The 23680-nt window shown below is 35.4% G+C and overlaps 1 protein-coding gene across 1 annotated transcript in view; it reads left to right on the top strand.

The window, feature by feature from the left end:
* Positions 1-23680, top strand: part of OLA1 (Obg like ATPase 1) — a 260413-nt gene that overhangs the window by 34840 nt on the left and 201893 nt on the right. Inside the window, exons 3-4 of the mRNA XM_072612356.1 lie at positions 2192-2335; positions 9120-9247. Coding sequence (XP_072468457.1) covers positions 2192-2335; positions 9120-9247 — 272 coding nt within the window. The remainder of the gene's footprint in view (positions 1-2191; positions 2336-9119; positions 9248-23680) is intronic.

Here is a 23680-nt window from a genome sequence, read left to right as displayed (position 1 = left end):
TCTCACTTTTTGGATCTCTAGCCCTCTCTCCTGAAATTCTGTGATTCTACTCCATTGACTGTGCTTGGAATGTGAGGATAAAATTAGTAATAATAGTTTTTATGAAAATTTTTGAAAGCAAGTTGTGAGATAGTTCTATTAGTGTCCTCAGCTCCTCTCATTGGGGGATAGATCCATGGACTCCAAAACCTCTATTTATGGAAGGGGCCCAGTCCAGTCATCTTTTCATTTTCCACTGGCTGCTTTCTATTATACTTGTTAATACTTCTCCATTATGCCCCCATGAACCTCATCATTGAGAAATTTCATCATATTGTGAGATCCAGCCAGCTTTGGCACTCATACCTCATCAGTACCCTCTGCCCCCTGATTGGAGGGAAGAGCTGTGAGCTCCAAAAACCTCCATTTAAGGGGAGAGCCTTCATTTCCCACTGGCCACACCCTTTTGGACCTCTTTGGATTCCTCTGTCATGCCTGCTGGATGTCTCTTTCTCCCTCTTAGTCTCTCGATGGTTTTACCTTCCTTTTGTGTGGTGTCTTCTACTATTGGATTGTAAGCTCCTTGAGGGCAGGAGCTCTATTTTTCATGTTTGTATCCCTAGCACTGAGCACAGCTGCTTAAATAATGTTTATTGACTGACTGTCAATCCATTAAGCAACAAACTTCAGTGTTTTCTATCTTAAAACTTCACACTTCAAACTGACCAAATAACTCAACTCCTAACTTTATATATGAAATGGTCATGTATAAGGAAGTTTTCATTCCATAGAAGTGCTAAAAACATTCTGAAGCAAAGTGGGTTTTAGTTAGCCCTCATTATCTACAGAAGTGGAGGTAATTAGGAGTGTATATGATCTTGATGTCAAATATGTTTTGGTCTAGAAATCATTATATTATTCTTTGGGGGGAGACAATATTTATTGAATTAAATTTTGCCTTGTCAGTTAGATTGAGTTGCCATACATTAGACAAAAAGCAACTAATTCAAAAAGACATAGCCAGAAAAGAACATGGGCAGCAATATGAAGTTAGAATCAGTAACAAACAAAATTGCTTTGGATAATCTGTGTATGTGCTTTATTCATAGTTGAGTGTCCCTTAATTTTACCAGTTGTTTTCTTCACTTAATTCTAACAGGAGACATTACTGGCACAACTCAGCTTATCAATTCACCATACATTTAGATAGGCAGTTGCTTGAGTTGCAAATTTTTATTTTCTGAGTGTGTACCTGCCCTTTTTTCACTCACCTAAAGCACCTGGGAAATGACACTAACCTATACAGGTGGATTCTCTTATATAAATAGAGAGGTACTTCATGTTATTCGAAGGTAGAGAGGTGCTTCTCTTATCTAGTGTACTTGAAATAGTATTATTTAGTGCTATGTAGTTAAAGTCCAGTGTGGTAGGAACAATATCCTAACACCTCTCCCCATGCAAGTTAAGCTGGTTTTCCTTTAAAATGTATTGAGCTATTCCTAGAGTCTTGGTTGGCTCAGGGGATTATTTCCTCATCTCCTGAACACAAAGCAGCCAAGAGGAGCCAGAGAGGGCTCTCAGATGCTTGGCTGGCAGATCTTAATGGAAGCTTTGCTCAGCTGAATCAACTCAAGGGGTTCTCAATGCCTTGTTAAATATCCTTCTGCTGTAGTTAAGTAAATTTGTGTTTGTAAGAATCTAGCCTACCAGGGGACTCACCTGAGTTAGACCCACCTTGGAACACACAATGTAGATTAAGTAGTTTTTTGTAATATTACTTGGGAACCTAATTACTTTTTATGGGGGGGGGAATGGGCAGGGAATGAACAAGTATTTATTAAGTGCTTATTTATGTGCTAATAGCAAGTGCTTTGCAAATACAATCTAATTTGATCTTCATTTGATCTTGGAAGGTAGATGCTATTATATTATCATCCATCCACATTTTATGTTTATACATTGTTTTGATGGGCAAGCATGCTCTGAGTTCTGAATAATGGATTTGCAAATGTACTATACATATATATAACCTTGGTGAATGTGTATGTTATAAATGAATTTTCCATTTCTTAGTAAAACTGTGATTTTCCCCTTCACTTTAGCAGGTTATTTTTTCCTTTCTCATGGGTTATATTTACATTTCAGTAAGAGGATTTTGTATATGTGTCAGGAAAACAGTTTGTTTTAAAGTATATTTTAATTCTGTTTTTAGGAAATCTACATTCTTCAATGTCCTAACCAAGAGCCAGGCAGCTGCAGAAAACTTCCCATTCTGCACTATTGATCCTAATGAGAGTCGAGTACCAGTACCAGATGATAGATTTGACTTTTTGTGCCAATATCACAAACCTCCAAGGTAAATGGTTTTGTTTTTTCAAATACCTTCATTCTGTTTGTTCTATTGATGGTAAAATCTAGACATTGAGTCATTTATCTACCACTGTAGAAATTAATTGGAAACATTTAAGTTTGATTTGGAATTTACATTTTTTTTCCTTTTAGTTGGAACAGTACTTTTGATTCTTTAACATTTTGGGCTTTTTCTAACCCTTTATATCAAGTCATTTTTTTCTTCTTTCTTTGTTTCTGTGCTCCATATTTTTTATTTCCCATCTTTCCATTTTTTTTTCTTCTTCCTCTCTACCATATCAAATGTATGCCCTTGAAGGCTTATTAGTGAAACTGAGTGAAGAGTTCCTTTAATGTCATTACCCAAAGTGATTTTACACTTCTCTAAATTCTTGTGACTCTATGGGAACATAACAGTTCACATATATTACTGAAATACTTTTTTTTAAAAAAGGCCAGCAAAATACATTTGTTTGCATATGAAAGAAAAAAATACTTTGATCCGGAGTAAAATATTGTTGTTATTGCAGTGCAGTATGTTAGAGAATTTAAGGACCTGACCCTGCAACTTCCAAGTGTGTGTTTTTTCTTTTTTTCTTTTACTTTCTTTCTTTTTAAAAAAGTTTATTTATTTATTTTTAGTTTTCAACATTCATTTCCACAAGATTTTGAGTTCCAAATTTTCTCCTCATCTGTCCCCTCCCCCACCCCATAATGCCTTGCATTCTGATTACCCCCTCCCTCAGCATGCCCTCCCTTCTATCACACCCCTCCCTTCCCTTATCCCCATCTTCTCTCTTTTCTTGTAGGGCAAGATAGATTTCTATACCTCATTACCTATATTTCTTATTTCCTAGTTATGCAAAAACAATTCTCAATGTTCGTTCCTAGTACTTTGAGTTCCATCTTCTCTTCCTTCCTCCCTCCCTACCCATCCCCACTGAGACAGCAGCAGTTCAGTATAGGCTATATCTATATCTATATCTATATCTATATCTATATGTAGTTTTACAAAAGACTTCTATAATATTCATGCTGTGTAAGACTAACTATATTTCCCTCCATCCCATCCTGTCCCCCATTTATTCTATTCTCTCTTTTGACCCTGTCCCTCCCCAAAAGTGTTTACTCCCTCCTCCCATTTGCCCTCCCTTCTATCATCCCCCCCACACCGCACTTCTCCCCTTCTTTCCGGGAGTGTAAGATAGATTTTCATACCAAATTGAGTGAGCGTGTTATTCCCTCCTTAAGCCAAATGTGATGAGAGTAAGCTTCACTTTTTCCCTCTTACCTGCTCCCTTTTTTCCTCCATTGAAAAAACTTTTTCTTGCCTCTTTTATGAGATAATTTTTCTCATTCCATTTCTCCCTTTCTCTTCCCAATATATTCTTCTCTAACCCCTTAATTTTATTTTTTTTAGATATCATCCCTTCTTATTCAACTCACCCTGTGCTCTGTGTGTGTGTGTGTGTGTGTGTGTGTATGTGTATGTATGTATGTGTATAATCCATCCAAGTACCCAAATACTAAGAAAAGTCTCAAGAGTTACAAATATTATCTTTCCGTGTAGGAATGTAAACAGTTCAGCTTTAGAAAGTACCTTGTGATTTCTCTTTCCTGTTTACCTTTTCATACTTCTCTTGATTCTTATGTTTGAAAGTCAGATTTTCTATTCAGCTCTGGTCTTTTCATCAAGAATGCTTGAAAGTCTTCTATTTCATTGAATCACCATTTTTTTCCCCCCTGAAGTATTATACTCATTTTTGCTCAGTAGGTGATTCTTGGTTTTAATCCTGGTTCCTTTGACTTCTGTAATATTATATTCCAAGCCCTGTGATCTCTTAATGTAGAATCTGCTAGATCTTGTGTATTCCTGATTGTATTTCCATAATACTTGAATTGCCTGCTTGCAATATTTTCACCTTGACCTGGAAACTCTGAAATTTGACTACAATATTCCTAGGAGTTTCTCTTTTTGGATCTCTTTCAGGAGGTGATCGGTGGATTCTTTCAATATTTCTTTTGCCCTCTGGTTCTAGAATATCAGGGCAGTTTTCCTTGGTAATTTCATGAAAGATGATGTCTTAGGCTCTTATTTTGATCATGGCTTTCAGGTAGTCCCATAATTTTTAATTCTCTTAAATCTGTTTTCTAGGTCAGTTGTTCCACTGAGATATTTCACATTGTCTTCTATTTTTTCATTCTTTTGGTTTTGTTTTGTAATTTCTTGGTTTCTTATAAAGTCATTAGCTTCCATCTGCTCCATTCTAATTTTTAAAGAACTATTTTCTTCAGTGAGCTTTTCAACCTCCTTTTCCATTTGGCTAATTCTGCCAAAGCATTCTTCTCATTGGCTTTTTGGATCTCTTTTGCCAATTGAACTAACTTATTTTTAAAGGTGTTATTTTCTTCAGCATTTTTTTGGGTCTCCTTTAGCAAGCTCTTGACTTGCTTTTCATGATTTTCTTGCATCGCTCTTATTTCTGTTCCCAATTTTTCCTCCACCTCTCTTACTTGATTTTCAAAATTCTTTTTTGAGCTCTTCCATGGCCTGAGACCATTGCATATTTATTTTGGAGGTTTTGGAAGCCTTGACTTCCTCTGATAGTATGCATTGTTCTTCCTCATCCAAAATAACCTGTTCACCAAGAAAGTAGCCTTTTGTAGTCTTATTTTTTTTCCTTTTTTGGGCATTTTCCCAGCCAGTTACTTGACTTTTGAGTCCTTTGTTAAGAAGAGGGTATACCCAGGCGACCTGTAAGTTCTCAGTTCCTCCAAAGTAGCACAATCAAGGGAGAGGAATTTACTCCTCTCCTGGCCTGTGCTGTGGTCTGGGAGCAACAAAAAATCTGAGAGTAGAATCCCTTTCCACAACTGCCTCCAGCTCCTCCTCCTCATCCCAGGGCAGAGATTCAGATCCCCTGCTCAATTCCCCCTCTGACTTTAGGTGGAAGGCTCCAAAAATGAACACTGCCTCTGCAGTGACTGCTGCAGGTGGTCCAGACCGCGCTCCCTTCTCCTGGGTGAAGGAGCTTTCTCACTAACCTTTGAAATTGTCTGTGGCTTTTCTGGGTTGAGCAGTCTGGGACCTGCAGCTGCTGTCAGTGGTTTCATGAAGCGTGTTCTGGGTCCTGTCCCTGCCACGCTGCGATAGACCTTTCCTGTTGGCCTTCCAGGCTGTCTTGGGCTGGAATTCTCTTTCACTCTGTCATTTTGTGTCTTCTGCTGCTTTAGAATTTGTTTAGAGTCATTTTTTTTACAGGTATTTTATGGGCTATGTTGGGGAGCTTCTGTAGGTCCATCTTTCTACTCTGCCATCTTGGCCCCGCCCCCCAAGTGTGTGTTTTTTCAAGAAATGTAATTTTTTTTCAATTCCAATACTCTAGTCTGAAAAATTAAACCTGCTAGGCCAAAGTACAAGTCTCTGACTTTAGCATTAAGCTTCTTGATCCTAAAGTGAAACTATATTGCTTCCTGAAAATTTTACACTGAAAGATGGAAGCTTTAGAAGTTCTTAATGTGGCAAGAAACTAAGGACTTCACTAACTCCTTTTTTCACACGCACAAAAAGGGAACAATTGGAAAATAATTATTGGAATGCTCATTAAAGTAAACAATAGTAAAAATGCAAACCTCACATTGCTGTGGTTCTCTTAACTAGCAGAATAAGTTAATTCTTGAATCTGTGATTGAGAGCTTCAGAACTTGCCAGAAAATGATCATCTGCGGTTTAAATTCCTTCATGTAGATTATACTCATGTGTCTTGTCTTCTTCTTTACTCATTCAAAAATTTTAGAAGGCAGATTTTGAACCAGATTTTTGAGTTTCATTGGTCTGGGTTCTTTGGAGCCTTATGTTGTTCCTTTCTTTTTCTAGAGCATTCTTATTAACTAGGTGTGTATTTACCTAGTAGCAATAATGCACTAGAGGTTTACCTTGTGGCAGTCTCTTTTTTTCTTTACCTCTTTGAAGCCTTACTATGGGGATGAAGGGAGAATGCAGTAAAATTATTGCTGATAAGGATAACCACTCAGATATTTATAGAACTTTAAGGTTTGCAGAGCACTTTTCCTTATAACCATCCTTTGTGAAGTGGGTAAATTCAAGTGTTGTTATCCATTTTGGTATAATAAAAAGAACTCCAGATTAGTCTCTGCACATCTGCTGAGAATCCTTTTATTCATTTTAACTTCTTCTTTAATTCCTTATATCAGCCATCTGGACCTTTTTCTTTCCCCAATTTCACTTTTATAAAATTTGATGTTCTCCTGTTTCCACTGGAACTCCCTTGGCTTATGGTATCCATTTACAAAGCTTCTTATGGATATTATCAGCATGGCAGAATGGAAAAAGCTCTAGATTTGGAATTGGATAACCAAGGTTCAGATTCTAGTTTGTTACCTATTACAGTTGTTTTACTTCTGTGAACCTCAACTTTCTGATATGTAAAATAAGGAGTGTTAAATATTTTCAAAAATTCTTTCGTTTTCTAAAATCTTGTTTTCCTGTGATCATCTGTTCTTTCTTTCTACCTATCTCTGAGGAAGTGGTCCTTCTCCTTTGTAACCTGTGCTCTGTATCCCTTTTTCAGCAGTTGCTATTCTGTCACTGATTTTCTTTCTCTTTTTTCTCCCATTGGCTTCTGCCCATTTGCCTGCAAATATATTTAGGTTTCTCCAGGCTTAAAAAAAATGTTTTCTTTGACCCAAGCAGCTACATTTTAATCTCTCTCTGTTTAAAAACCGCTAGTAATAGTAGTTAACATTAATATAGTACTTACTATTTGCCAGGATTTGATCCTCACAACCTTGGGAGGTCAGTGCTATTATTATCCCCATTTTACAGAAGAGGAAACTGAGGCAAACTGCAATTAAGTTACTTGGCCAGGGTCACACAGCTAGTAAATGTCTGAGTTTGAATTTAATCTCAGATCTTCCTCACTCTGGCCTAGTGCTCCATCCACTGCCCTGCTAGCTATTTACATCTGGTACTTTTATTTCCTCATCACCCACTTGGCTCCCTAATCTCTTATCATCCTCCTGACCAAGTTTTATTGTGTTGTCTTACAGTTGTTTGCCACATCCTGTGCTATACTGTAAGGGTTGGGACCATTCTTAAAATTGGTGATTCACTGATTGTCTTGCAGTATTCCTTGCCCACAATGTTTAATACATATCTGTTCAATGCCTTGCCAACTACTTGGATACTTTCCTGTGGTTTTCCTCAGTTTTTGAAATACTGATTTTTACCTGTCTTCAAGTAAAGGTAATGAAAGAATGTGATCTGGTCTTTGTCTTTTCCATACTGTAATTTTAGCCACAATATAATAACTAAGTAACCCAGAAGCATAATAGCCTGATACTTTAATATTTAAGTGAACCTGTGATCTCATCACAAGTGGGTTACTTAGGATTCAGTTCACAACCCACTCTCCTTCCTTCTTTTTTGTTTGCATTCCCATAAATTCTTCATAGAGAAACTGCCCCCCTTGTGCTAGAGGCTTTCTGCTGATAGCTTTTTATCATTGCAGGGGTACCAGTGAAGTGCTTACCAGTGTCCTCCTATTAGTCTTTGAACTTGATTGTTGAGTGATAGTAATAAAAATATACTTGATGATATTTCCGTGTTGCTTTTTTCATGTCATTGTTTGTGATGCTGCTTCCTTCTTGCCTATAAACATGCCGTTGTCTTCCCTCATCCTTAAAAAACCCTCATTTGATCTATTTCCTCTAGCTATCATTTTATATCTGTATTTTTCTTTTCTGCACCTTCTTGGATAAACTTGAGTAAGCCATCTATACACAGTACTTTGCTTAGTATTGTCTTTTTTGATTCTAAACCCTGTGCAGTCTGACTTTTGACTTCATCATTTAATTTTAACTGCTCTCTCCAAAGTCACCAAATGATTATTAGTTGCAAAATCTATTACAGCCTTTTCTTAATTCTCTTCCATCTCGACCCCACCAACTGAATTCTATGTCCTTGAAGTATGGTTGTTTGGTATTTAAGTATATCAAGTATAGATCTGTGTCATTTTTTGGCTCAAGAAGCTGTAGTTGTTCTCTGTTGCTGCTTGTGTATGATACAAATTGATTTGTTGGGTAGATAAATCCTCTTATGTAAATGCGTTTGCACAGGCTGTTCTGCATTCCTGAAATAGTCTCCCTTCACACCTCTGTCTTATGGAAACCCTAGCTTCTTTCAGGGCTTAACTTGAATGTCATTGCCTACATGAAGCCTTTCCTGATTCCTGCAGTAGTTAGTGTTCTCCCTTGCCGAAATTAGTCTGTACTTTGTTTATATTTGGTTTTTGCTTACCTTTGTACATGTTTTTTCCTCAGTGGAACAGAAACTTTTGCTCTGTTTTTGATTTTTACCTTTGGATTGCCAGTGTGTACCACAGTATTTGAAATCAGGGAAGGTTCCTAATTAAATACCTGTTGAATTGGGTGAATAAAAATACTCTTTCAGGATATCTCTGACTTCATGTACCATGTATTTGACTAACATTTTTGTGTGACTGTTGTGTTTACTGTAATGCTGACTGAGGAATTTTCTTAGTGCTTTTTAATCTTGAGAGTCACTGGAAAACATATGGCTCTTTAATTACTTCCCCCTTTCATCACTTGAGAAAATCTGAATGTATTAAAAGACTGTATTATGTAGATTTTTCTAGGAAAGGAAAATTGGTTTAAATTAAGCTGTTTCAAATATTGTCATTTAGTGCATTGGGTGGCAAACATCTTATTGTACTATTTTATAATGACTAATTTTTTTTTTAATTTTTCAGCAAAATTCCAGCCTTTTTGAATGTAGTTGATATTGCTGGCCTTGTGAAAGGAGCTCATGCTGGACAGGGACTAGGAAATGCCTTTTTGTCTCACATAAGCGCCTGTGATGGAATCTTTCATCTAATGCGTACGTAAACTTGTTCAATTGAATAACTTAATTATAATTTTGCTTTTCACATAGAAAAAAATAGAAAATGATACTTAAATTTTTTTCTGCTTTTACGTAAATCCCATTATTATTTGATGACTTGGAATTTTAAGTCATGGTGGGGTCCTTGTCCTATGTAAAAGATTAATCCATTTAATTTTCTATAGTTATACTATTCTAATATAGCATATTATTGAAAGTGTCCATTGATTGGCTCCATCAGAAATATATTCAGTTTAAGGAATTCTAGGAAATCAACATGATATCATAAGCAGGTTAGTTCTTCTGGTTTTCTTTCCAAAGTTGTGGACTTTTTTCTGGTAAGACTTCTATGGAATTTTTTATGCAGTGGGATCTGAATCTTTGGTGTCCTTTAAAGCTTTTATTTAGTTTTCTGATATTAATTGTAATAGGTGGGTCTTTCAGATCCTAAGAGCAGTTTTTAAAGAATTGGTTTTTTTGCATGCACATGCTCACACAGTAGTGGCTAAAAGAATTGACCTGGAAACTAGGAACATCTGAGTTCAATCCCTGCCTCTAATACATACTTCCTGTGTGTCCCAGAGCAAGTAGCTTAACTTCTCAGTATTATAAGCAGTTTTCTTAGACTGAAAGTTGCAGAGGGGGTACCTACTTGTATTGGTATAAGTTTTCTCACCCAGGTGTTCCCACACATACGAGTTAACTGGCAATGCGGGCACCTCCCCAACCCCTACATGGCTCTGATAGCTTACACAGGTTGTCATGGGTCTAAGTTGCTGTGGCCTTTATGGTATTAACAACATCCTGTTAGTCCTTTCAAACATTTCACTTTACTCATTTATTGAAACAGTTCATGCCATGCTTGTGGAATATTCTTATTAGTGAAAAAAAATTCAGTCCAATGAACTACTGGTGATAGATCCTAGACAATCATATGGAAGCAAGAAGGTAGAGGATGCCTAGCCAGGATTTCTCCAGTGAGTATTTGAATATTACAAACACATCAACAGCAGGATATGTTTGCTAAGCAGTTAATTAATACTAAAGTTTTTTGTTCATCTATCCATTGCAGATGGGGTCTGGAGATAATGGAACCAGCTCAGATGTATTTTTTATACTTTTTATACCACATACTTTTCCTATAATCCTTTGTAACTCTTTGGATTCCTTGATTTCTTTAAAATATTTAAAGCCACTCTGTTAGGGATCTATTGATGGAGTTTCTTCTTAAGATTAGAATTAAATTCTTAAATTTGCATTAGATCATTAGATATAAAGGGTTTCTTGATATCTAATCTCCTCCCTACCTCCCAGCCACTTTCTTCATCTCTTGTTATTATTCACTTATTTTAGTCATGTCTGACCCTTTGTGACCCCATTTGGGATTTTCTTGGCAAAGATAATTGAAGTGATTAGCCATTTCTTTCTCCAGATCATTTTATAGATGAGGAAACTGAAGCAGAGTTGTGACTTGCCCAAGGTTACACAGTTAGTGGGTGAGATCGGATTTGAACTCAGCAAGATGAATCTTTCTGACTTAAGGCCAAACACTCTATCCATTGCACCAGTCTAAGTGTCCCAAATATTTAGTTACAGACTCTTTATGTTTGAAAGTTGTTGTAGTACACAATATGTGCTAGTTTTATCTGTTAACTTAGTGAAGACATTTTGAGAATGCTTATTTTTCCACAAGAACTTGGGTTGTAGTTAGAATTTACTGTGGTTATTTTACTAGTTTAGACATTAGAAATGTTATATTTAGAGTTGATAACCAGGTTGGTAAAACTTTACTGATTAAAAAAAAACACCATGGAATTGTGAATCAGATTTTGTGTAGAAGGATATTAGATTTTGATGAATTTATGACATCTGTATTGTTATCTGTTCTTAGTATGCAAATATGATAAGTACAAAATCTTTTTAATCTAGACAGTTCCTTAGAATGGGTTCCAAAGTGCTGTTCTTCATCTTTGAGTCCGTTGGTAAGTGTGTTGAGCTGAGAATTATCTCTGTTTGCTGGCTTATTTTTTACTTTGGTTTAGGGAAAAAAAGGTCTAATGCCAACAATAAAAGATATAAATAGCGTCATATCCCTCCTTTGGTTGTTTTCTTCTGAAAAACAAGTGAGACAGTTCCACAGCAACAACATTGTAAAGAGCTGTGATTGATTGATATATCATTAAAACAAGCATTTTTGAAGATATGGTGGAATTTTAGCTTGGTAATATTACATAAATGATCTTATTTTGACACAGTATTGGTCAGACAGGACTATATACATATAATGAGGGAACCATGTTTGAAAATCTAGTTTTTTGAAGGTTGTGCCTATAAAGCAGAAGCTACTCATAGATTTAGGTAAGCTGGAGATATGGACATTGTGATAATGGATGGTATCTACTACCCAGTTCATGATGGTTCTTCACCAGGTTAGCTTCAAGATGATGTTTTCTTGGAATACAGCAACACTAAATGATCACCAGAGTTTGTGATATCTTTGTAAGTGAAATGACAGATCCTTGAGTTATTGCAATAACAATTTTTCATTTAGATGGTGGCAGTTTGGGTAAATTGACTTATGTGTGTTTGAATTGTTACAGAATGGCCATATTTTTTAGGTGGTAAATTGAACCCTGACTATTCTAAAAGATTAAGAATTAGAAAGTCAGGACATAACCCTGTGAGGTCATTGATCCTCTTTGAAAATGAAGGATGAACAACAAAACAACAATATTAGAAGTGAAACAGCAGTGTGTTTTCATGCCAAAAAAGCATGGAAAGGCAGAAAGACCTGGGTTTACATCCATTTTGTGACACGTACTGGCTGTTGCCCTGTGTATCTGTGCTCCATCAAGATAAATACTTCCCATATCTATACAAATTAAAACCCAGCCATTTCTTTTCATACTTTGTGATTCTTGATTGTGTGTTTTCATATGTCCTGCACAGAGCCTATGTGCTAGAGGCCTTTCTCATGTCTTTACATTTCTTAAGTGCCAGTGGAGTAATTTGACTGGCTATTTTGATACATGTATAGTCTACCTTATTTTTTGATAGTTTATTTCCTCATTGATCACTCTTTTGTTCCTTCCTGAACATAGGTCGTCATTGGAAATATACTCTGAAAATGCTGCCTATGAGTTAAAAAATATTGAGTGAACCCCAAATTATTCATGTATCTCCATGTTGTTTTGCTAAAATGTATGTGTAAGAATATTATGGGATTGAAAGTTAGCTCACCATAAAATTTACCAGTTTTTTTTCTTTTCCCTTTTTCTTTTTTTATCTCTTTGGGCTATAGACCTGGTAGTGGTACTGCTGCGTGAAAAGGTATGCATGGTTTTATAGCTCTTTGGGTATAGTTCAGATTACTCTCCAGAATGGTTGGATCAGTTCACAACTCCGTCAATGGTGCATTAGTGTCCCTATTTTCCCACTTCCCTTCCATTTGTCATTTTCCTTTTTTATCATATTAGCTAATCTGATAGTGTGAGTTGTTGCCTCAGATGTGTTTAAATTTGCATTTCTCTAGTAGTGATTTACAGCAGTTTTTCCATTTGACTATAGATAACTTTGATTTTTTTGTCTGAAAAATGCCTATTTTGACCATTTATTAATTGAGAGAATGAATTGTATTCTTGTAAAATTGACTGAGTTCTCTGTATATTTGAGAAATGGGGCCTTTATTAGAGAGGTTTGCTGTAAAATTTCCTCTCAGTTTTCTGCTTTCCTTCTGATCTTGGCTGCATTGATTTTGTTTGTGCTAAAACCTTTTAATTTAATCAAATCAAAATTACCCATTTTACATACCATAATGCTTTCTATCTCCTGCTTGGTCATACAATTTCTCTTTCTCCATAGATTTGACAGGTAAACTGGCCCACACTCCCCTAATTTGCTCATGGTATCATCAACCTTTATGTCTAAATTATGTTCCCATTTTTACCTTATCTCAGTATACTGTGTGGGATGTTGGTCTATACCTCGTTTCAGCCAAATTGCTTTCTAGTTTTCCCAGCAGTTTTCGTCAAATAGTTCTTATCTCTAAAACTTGGATATTTGTGTTTATCAAAAACTACATTAGTGTGATCATTGACGACTGTATATTGTGAACCTAATTCATTCCACTTATCTGATGCTGTATTTCTTAGCCAGTACTAGATTGTTTTGATGATTGTTGCTTTGTAATACAGTTTGAGATTGGGTGCAGCTAGGCCATCTTCCTTTACATTTTTTTTCATTGATTCATTCTCTTGATGTTCTTCTAGATAAATTTTGCCATTTTCTGCTCTAGCTCTATGAAGTACTTTTTGGTCGTTTGATTGGTATGTCATTGAATAAGTAACTTATCTAGAATTGTCATTTTTATTATATTGGCATGAGTATACCCTTAAGCAGTTTGTATTTCTATAATTGTTTAGATTTGACTTTATTTGTGTGAGAAGTGTTTCATAATTGTGTTCTTATGGTTCCTGGGTTTGTCTTGGCAGGTAGACTCCCAAATATTTTATATTGTTTACAGTTATTGTTTTTAAATTAATTTTTTTTTAGTTTTCAGCATTCATTTTCATTAGTTTTTAATTTTCTGTGCCTCCTTCTGCTTCCCCTGCCCCAAGACAGCATACACACTGATAGAGGCTCTATATGTACATTCTTATTAAATATATTTTCACATTAGTCATGTTGTATAGAAGAATTAGAACGAGTGGGAGGAACCATGAGAATGAAAACAAAACAAAAAAAGAAAGTCTACTTTGCTCTGCATTCAGACTGCCACTTTCTTTCTATGGATGTGGATGACATTTTCCATAATGAGTCCTTTGGAATTGTTTTAGTTCCTTGCGTTGCTGAGAAGAGCTAAGTGTGTCAGAGTCAGTCATTGCACGCTGTGGCTGTTAGTTACTCTGTACAGTGTTCTCCTGGTTTTCCTTATTTCCCTCAGCATCAGTTCATATCAGTCTTTCCAGGTTTTTCTGAAGTCTTGCCTGTTCATCATTTCTTATAGAACAATAGTATTCCCTTACATTTGTATACCACAACTTGTTCAGCTGTTCCCCAATTGATGGACATCTCCTCAATTTGTAGTTCTTGGTCACCACAAAAAGAGCTGTTGTAAATTTTTTTGTACATGTCTTTTTCTGATTTTCATGATCTTTTTGGGATATAGCCCGAGAAGTTGTATTGCTGGGTCAAAGGGTATGAACATTTTTATATCTCTTTGAGCATAGTTCCAAATTGCTCTCCAGAATGGTTAGATCAGTTCACAACTTCACCAACAATGAATTAGTGTTCCAATTTTCCTGCATCTCCAACATTTATCATTTTCTTGTTTTGTCATTGTCTACAATTATCTTAAATGGAATTTCTCTTTCTGTCTCTTGCTGTTGAACTTTGTTGGCAGTAACATGCAGTGACATGCTGATGATTTAGGAATTTGATGTTTTACCTGCTCTTTAAAAAAAATTGCTTTTTGGTCCTCATTTATTTCTTCCAAACTTAGACTTAGAGCTGTAATAGATCTCATTGACTTACTAGTCCTACCCTCTCATTTAATAGATAAGTAAATTTGGGTCCAGAGAGACTTTTCTAAGGTAACGTGGGTAAATCTTTTAAGTTCTTAGTTTATTGTGTTTTTTAATTGTGAAAAGTTCATGTAGTAACAGAATTAGAGATCTTTATTAATCTGATTAATTAATGATGATCATTATTCAACCACCAGAAAACTCCAAATGGATTGAAAATTATATTGACAGGGAAAAGGAGCTATACTCTAAGTGTATGTATGGTATAATGCTAAAGAAAATCATGACATATGCTGCCTAAGTCCACTACAAGTTTTATGTTATATAATCTTAACTGAGCTCTCACTTTGGCAAGGCAGTCTTTTTGCACCTAACTGATTTAATATTTTACTCTCCACATCAGCTTTTATAAGCTTTTTCATTCCTCCTCAGATCTCATAGAGCTTCCCTTTCCCTCACTTTTAAAAAATTAATTTGTTTTCTACAGTCACTTCCATAAGTCCTGGATTTTCTCCTTCTCCCTTCCCCCTCCTCCCTGAGACAGCATGCAATCTTATATGGGTTCTACACATACATTCTTATTAACTACATTTTCACATTAGTCTTGTTGCATAGAAGAATTAAAATGGATGGGAGAAACCATGAGAAAAAACAAACCAAAACAAAACATAACATGAGAGAAAATATTCTGCTTCATTCTGCGTTCCAGTTCCATAGTTCTTTCTCTGGATGTGGATGGCATTTTGCCTCAGGAGTCCTTTGGGAATATTTTATGTCCTTGCATTGCTGTGAGGAGCTAGGTCTACCAGAAGCAGTCCTCGTACACGGTGGCTGATTCTGTGTACAGTGTTCTGGTTCCACTCATTTCCTTCAGCATCAGTTCATATAAATCCTTCCAGTCCTCTCTGAAGTCTTCCTATTCATCATCTTTTTTTTTTTTAATTAAATTATTTTATTTGTTTTCAGGACAATCACTTCCATATATCTTAGATTTTTTTCCCCTCTCTCTCCATCATTCCCCTTTCCCTCCCTGAGAGGGTGTACAATCTTAAATAGGTTCTACACGTACATTCCTGTTAAATACATGTTGCATAGAAGAATTTAAATGAATGGGAGAAACCATAAAAGAAAACACAACATAATACAAAAGAAAATGGTCTGTTTCTGTCTGTGATTCAATTCCATAGTTCTTTCTCTGGATGTGGAGGACGTTTTGCCTCAAAGAGTCCATTGGAAATTTTTTAAGTCCATGCACTGCAATGAAGTACCAAGTCTGCCAGAAAAATTCCTTGCACACTGTGGTTGTTGCTGTGTATAAAGTTCTCCTGGTGTAGTTCATATAAGTTTTTCCATTCTTCTCTGAAGTCTTCCTGTTCATTGTTTCTCATAGCACAATAGTATTCCATTACATTCATATACTACAACTTGTTCAGCCATTCCCCAGTTTATGGGCGTCCCTTTGATTTCCAGTTTTTGACTACCACAAAGAGAGCTGCTATAAATATTTTTGTACATGTGGGACCCTTTCCCATTTCTGTGATCTCTTTAGGATAGAGTCCCAGAAGTGGTATTACTGGGTCAAGGGATATGCATATTTTTGTAGCCCTTTGGGCATAGTTCCAAATTGCTCTCCAGAATGGTTGGATTAGCTCATAGCTCCACCAACAATGAATTAGTGTTCCAATTCTCCCACATCTTCTCCAACATTTATCATCTTCCTGTTTTGTCATGTTAGCCAATTTGATAGGTGTGATGTGGTACCTCAGAGTTGTTTTGATTTGCATCTCTCTAATCAATAGTGATTTAGAGCATTTTTTTATATGATTATAGATAGCTTTAATTTCTTCCTCTCAGAACTGCCTGTTCATATCCTTTGACCATTTATCAATTGGGAAATGATTTGTATTCTTGTACATTTGACTCAGTTCTCTATATATTTTATCACAGACACTAGTTACAAAAATTCTTTCCCAGTTTTCTGCTTCCCTCCTGATTTTGGTTGCATTGGGTTTGTTTGTGTAAAAACTTTTCAGTTTAATGTAATCAAAGTTATCCATTTTGCACTTCATAATGTTCTCTATCTCTTGTTTGGTCGTAAATTTTTCCATTCTCCATAAGTCTGACAAATACACTATTCCTTGCTCCCCTAATTTGTTTATAATATCAGTGTTTACACCTGGATCATGTATCCATTTGGACTTTATTCTTGTGTACTGTGTCAGGCATTGATCTGTGCCAGTTTCTGCCACACTGTTATCCAGTTTTCCCAGCAATTTTTGTCAAACAGTGAGTTCTTATCCCAGAAGCTGGGGTCCTTGGGTTTATCAAACGGTAGATTGCTATATTCATTGCCTACTGTGTCTTGAGTACCTAACCTGTGCCACTGGTCTGCCCCTCTGTTTCTTAGCCAGTACCAAGTGCTTTTGGTGATTGCTGCTTTATAATACAATTTGAGATCTGGTAGGGCTAGGTCACCTTCCCTAGCATTTCTTTTCATTAATTCCCTTGATATTCTGGACCTTTTGTTCTTCCAGATGAATTTTGATATTTTTTCTAGCTCTAGAAAATATTTTTCTGGTAGTTTGATTGCTATGGCACTGATTATGTAAATTAATTTGGGTAGAATTGTCATTTTTATTATATTAGCTTGGCCTACCCACGAGCAACTGATGTTTTTCCATTTACTTAGATCTGACTTTATTTGTGTGAAAAATGTTTTGTAATTGTGTTCATATGGTCCCTGGGTTTGTTTTGGCAGGTAGACTCCCAGATATTTTATAGTGTCTACCATAGCCTTAAATGGGATTTCTCTTTCTATCTCTTGCTGTTGGGCTTTGTTAGTAATATATAGAAATGCAGATGATTTTTGTGGGTTTATGTTGTAACCTGCAACTTTGCCAAAGTTGTTTATTATTTCAAGTAGTTTTTTACTTGATTCTCTGGAATTCTCTAAGTACCTCTTTATATCAATCTGCAAAGAGTGATAACTTAGTTTTTTCTTTACCTATTCTAATTCCTTCAATTTCTTTTTCTTTTATTGCTACAGTTAGCATTTCTAATACCTTATTGCATAACAGTGGTGACAGTGGACATCCTTGTTTCATCCCTGATCTTAATGGAAATGGATCTAGCTTGTCCCCATTCCATATAATGCTTGCTGATGGTTTTAAGTCGATAATGCTTATTATTTTATGGAAAGTTCCATTTATTCCTATGCTTTCCAGTGTTTTCTATAGGTATGTGTGTTATATTTTGTCAAAAACTTTTCCTGCATCTATTGAGATAATCATGTGTTTTCTGGTAGTTTTGTTGTTGATATGATCAATATTGCTAGTAGTTTTCCTAATATTGAACTAACCCTACATTCCTGGTATAAATCTTACCTGATCATAATGTATTATTCTTGTGATAAGTTGCTGTATTCTTTTTGCTAGTATCTTATTTAAAATTTTTGCATCTATATTCATTGGAGAAATTGGTGTGTAATCTTCTTTCTCTGTTTTGACTCTTCCTGGTTTAGGTATCAGAACCATATTTGTATCATAAAAAGAATTTGGTAGAACTCCTTCTTTGGCAGTTTTCCAAAATAGTCTATATAGTATTAGAATTAGCTGTTATTTAAATGTTTGATAGAATTCACTTGTAAATCCATCTGACCCTGGAGATTTTTTTCTAGGTAGTTGTTTGATGCTTGTTCAATTTCTGTTTCTGAGATGGAATTACTTAAATATTCAACTTCCTCTTCTGTTAATCTGGGCAATTAATATTTTTTAAAATAATCATCCAGATTAATTAGATTGTCGGATATGTGGGCATACAGTTGAGCAAAGTAATTTAGAATTATTGTTTTAATTTCCTCCTCATTGGAGGTTAGTTCACCCTTTTCATTTTTGATATTGGTAATTTGGTTTTTTTTAATGAAATTGTCCATAGGTTTGTCAATTTTATTGGTTTTTTCATAAAATCACCCCCTAGTTTTATTGATTAGTTCTGTAGTTTTCCTAATTTCAGTTTTATTAATCTCTCCTTTGATTTTCAGTATTTCTAATTTGGTATTTACTTGGGAATTTTCAATTTGTTCTTTTCTGGCTTTTTCAGCTGCATGCCCAATTCATTGTTGACCTCTTTGGTTTTTCGTGTTTTGGTCCCTGTCCCCATAGAAAGATTCTATGGTCTTTTCTGCTTTGCTTCTTACTTATGATGATCACCCTTTTCCTGGCTTTTAAAGTAGATCTCTGCATCTGGGGCACAGGGGGCACTGTCCCACAGTTCTTGTGATTAAAACTTGAGGCCTTGTGTGTTGTGACCTCTGGTTCTTTCAGCTAGAAGCTAAAATGCTGCAGCTTACCTAGTGTTGGGCTGGTTGGTGTTCGAAAGCAGAGGCCAGATAAAGTCTTTTTTGGTTTTCCCCGGAGTTACCCTGGAGCTCGCTGTGTTAAGTGTGGGGGAGGAGTGGTCTGGCCACAGGAGGTCTCCTCTGCTGAGGTAGAACATAGGCAAGCTCAGTGGTTGGTGATCCCATCTGTGCTAGTGTCTTCCTGATTCGCCTGCGGTGCTGAGGCACACCTGTGGTCCTGGTATTGATGTTTGCAGGCTTCACTCCCCTGGGGCTTAGGATCTTCTCCCAGTTTACTGGGGTGAGGCTGTCTGGGACAGCTCTGGTACTGTAGTGGTCTCCTTCAGCCACAGGAAGAGGGACCTTCCTCAGCCATTTTCCTAGACTCACTGGCTAAGAGACCGTTTACCCCTTTTGCTTCTCCCACTGTTCCAGGATTTTTCCCAGGGAGATATTCTCTGGGTTCTTCCAGGTCCACAAAGGGAGGGATATAGCAATTACCAATCACTCTGCTATCTTGGCTCCCGGAACCAGATATCTCTTATTTGTCATATCTTCTAGCACATTAGTATTCCATTACATTCATATACCTTAATTTATTCAGCCATTCCCCAATTGATGGGCATCCCCTTGATTTCCAGTTTTTGGCCACTGCAGAGTGAGGTCCTATAAATATTTTTGTACATTTGGGACCCTTTCCCATTTTTATGATCTCTTTGGGATACAGTCCTAGACTCAGTATTGCTGGGTCAGAGGGCATACATGTTTTTCTAGCCCTTTGGGTGTAGTTCCAATTTCCCCCATCTTTTTAGCTGAGAGTCTTGCTTCATATTTTACCAAAAAAATGGATGCTATTCACAAGAGTTCTCTCTTTCTCTCCCATTCATTATCTCATTGCATTCAGATGCCTCATCTCTAAAATGGGAGCAGTAATAGCATTTACCTTAGGGTAGTGAAAATAAAAATGATAATATTTATAAGGCACTTAGCATAGTACCTGACACATAGTAAGTGCTACAGAAATGCTGATTGTTGTTATTATGATGATGATTATCACTTTCCCTTTTCTTTGTTTTCTCAGGTCTTAGTACAATCCCTGGTACATAGTAGGTGTTGAATAAATCCTACTTGACTATTTTAAATTCCCAGAAACTGTACTGTAGAAGAACACATTATAAAAAGCAAAACTCATAGATTGTTTTGGAATTTCTTACCATTGTAGAATATCCATGCCACTTGGTATATGTAGTCAACAGTTAACCACCTTTTAGGACTTTTTTATTCCTGTACTTGGATGCTGATATTATTTTCATTATTACTGTTTTTGGTCACACAAAGAAGTTGCTCCAGATGGGAAATAGAATATAGGCAAATATTTGGACAGAAATATTTTATATTAACCTTGGAAGAAGAAAATGTTATAGTCACTTAAAAGGTGTTTTTTTGTTCTTTTGGCAGAACTTGTTTTTCTATATCATAAAAAAGTTTGGTATTAGGTTAAACACTTTCAAATACTACTCAGATTAGACAGGAACTACTAGAAGAATAGGCTGGAGGCTTCTGCCGGATAGGATCTTGGCTTTTACTTAATTTGCATTGCCTTTAGCATGCAGTATGATTTTCTGCATGTTTCTGGGAAGCAGTAGGTGCTTAAAAATAGAAAATAACCATATTTACTTGAAAATTCTGTACTAAAATTTTTTTATGACAGAATAGTAGGAGCAAATGATTGAAGCTAATGGAATAAGCAGTATTTTCTTCAAAATTAGTTTTTGATATTTTAACTCTCATTTACACATTGACTTACTCAGAGTTATACAATGATTCATTAGAATCCAGCTCTCCTTAACATTTTTTTTAGCAGTACCTTGATATTTAGAACAAAATACTATAGAATTGAAACTCAGTCTCTTTATGACAAAGATAATTTCTACTTAATTGAAGGGAGGTGTTACATTTGGAATTTTTTTCATTTTAGGTACAAGCGTAAGCACTGAAATTCTAGGAGATGTAATTCTAGGAGAAAGATCAAGTAGTTGCTGCAAATACTGTATTGGGGTCCACATCCAGAGAATAAAGAGAGAGGGAAATTAGAAATACTTAGGCAGAAGATAGGTAGAGAATGGGCACTGACTAGCTAGGATTGACAATATCTTTTGTATTTCAAGGCTGCTCTTTTAATTTCGTTCTTTGTCTGCCCTGGGAAGGACAAAAGACATTGTGAGTAAAGAAGACTCTGCTGGCAGAAGCTTGTGGTTTCAAAGCAGAGAGAGAATGTAGAAAGGGTATTTAGGCAGGGAAGCATATTTATCTCCATTTTTGCAAATTCTTTCCACATGTAATATGGTAAATTGGGAGATTGAGATATGGTCAAATAATTACCTTGTTGAAATTGAGTCAGACATTAATAGTGTTTATAAATGCATTCAACTACTGTCATATTTTGTTGCCTTTGGGAGTTACTTCTTTGGGGGCAATAACTCCCAAAATAATACTTTACAGCTTTTATATAGAAATTAGCATGTGTTATGATTTCATGTTGGATTATTAATATTGAATTATTTATCGGTGTCTATGGCCAAAAGTGCTCTAAAACTTTCATAAAAGTCATGCTAATTGCTTATCTAATATTTATTTTTTGTTTATATATATATTTATATTCTGTTAGTTTATTTTATTTTTCTGGCTGTTGATTTTCAGTTAAAAGCTGTATTTTAGTTTTATTCTTTTACCCTCTCTCTACCTTCTCCCTTTTTCTCCCCATCTTTCCTCTCCCTCCTGTGAAATTAGTATCTTCATCATTTAGATTTGAAACTGAAAAAAATTGTTGTTTTGGTCTTAGGGCAGATTTTTTTGTGGCTGAACACTTTAGGTATTTGTAGAAATCTTCAGTGTATCTGGTTGCCATGGTTTTAGAAATAAAACACTTTTAAAACTAAGTGACACTTACTTATACTATATATAACACCCACAATTTTGGATGAAAATAATCTGAAATTATGTATAGGAAAAAAGCTATTTTTTTTGATACTTGAAAATTGCTTGAGTGAATTATGCAGTATTAATAATGATAGGACAATAAAATTTCCCATCAGATTAGTTACTATATTTCAAGCTGATTTTTGTGTTGTGTTCCAAGTTTTATTTATTTGCTCATAAACTATGTTGACTTAAGGACTGAAATATAAGATTTCTTTTGATTTTTAATAATATAAGCTGTTTTAGTCCACAGCAAATCTGTATTTTAAAACTTTTTTCCTTCAAAAAATATATTGGGTTTTTACAATGCAGAAGAGTCTTTTGCCTTGTTCTTTCCCTTCTGCTTTGCTCTTCCCCTCTTTTCTGCCTTGGTAGTTTTTAGGTTCAGTAAAGATTATGATGATCTGAGAAGTTTAAAGATCATGTATACAACTTTTTATTTAAAATACCAGTATTAAATCCAATTTAATGTTCTTACGTGGCTTTTTATGTATTATATTCTTAAGTGCATGTGAAATATGATTCAAAGGCATAAAATTGAAGAACTACCTGGCTTGTTATTACAATCAACATAAAAAATATTATGTTTATTTTTCTCAAGCCGTGATAAAATTTGAGAAAAAAAATTTGAGAAATAAAGAGTGCTCCATAAAGAAATACTGAAGGATAATTAATACTCAGACTTTATTTGTTGATTCAAGAACTTTCAGAAATTGATTTTTTCTATAGCAATCACAGCTATGGAATAATATATTACAAATGTAGTTTAAAGTATTTTTAAAATCACTGTAAGTGCTAGATGTATTGAGCAGAGCATAGAGAAAATTCAGTCTCTTTGTAGGTGATGATGGTCTGTCTTAATATATATTGTTAATGTCTATATTTGGTCTGTATTTTAAAATGGATGGAAAGATGAAAATCTTATTTTTTAGTATTTAACTTTTTAAACTAGGAACTTACTACTGTTTCATGTTTATATGAAAACATTTAGTAGAGGATAGTTTCCTTATATTAAAAGTTAAATTTCTTAATCTAGGCTAGCCATTTTGGAGAAACTTAATTTACTTTTGAGAGGCTTTAGAATTTGGGAATCAAATTAATTAAAAACTAACAATTCATCATTTAGTCAGCCAAGTATTAATCACATGACTCTACGTACTTAGTACTCTACTGAGGTAAAGAGGATGAAGAGAGGAAAGACCATAATTTGAGCTTTAAAGAATGTATCCAGTGAAGAGTTTAATCAAGAGTTAATGAAAGAAGCAATTGGAGATAGAATAAGGCAACTAGGATATTGATGTTTTCTAGAAGTAGAAGGAGGGTGTCATTGGAATGGAGAAAGGAGTGACCTAATTGTATTGGTGTATCCCTCTATTTTTCTATGAAGTACATGTTTGTAGACATCATAAGATCTTATTAGAGTGGAAAAGAACTTAGAGATGTTATAGATGTTCTCAAAGTGCGCAATATTGCTTCCTGCTGGACACGGGAATGATCCAGGGTGATGGTAGTAGCCTCGGGTGCATTTGGGGGGTGTTGAATAAAAATAAGGGGAGGGTGTGGAAGCATAAGGAAAGAAGAGAAGAAAATTTT

The sequence above is a fragment of the Notamacropus eugenii genome, chromosome 5 (genome assembly GCF_028372415.1).
Source record: "Notamacropus eugenii isolate mMacEug1 chromosome 5, mMacEug1.pri_v2, whole genome shotgun sequence".
Taxonomy (NCBI): Eukaryota; Metazoa; Chordata; class Mammalia; order Diprotodontia; family Macropodidae; genus Notamacropus; species Notamacropus eugenii.
Note: the sequence above shows the minus strand (reverse complement) of the source record. Positions and strands in the feature narration are given on the sequence as shown.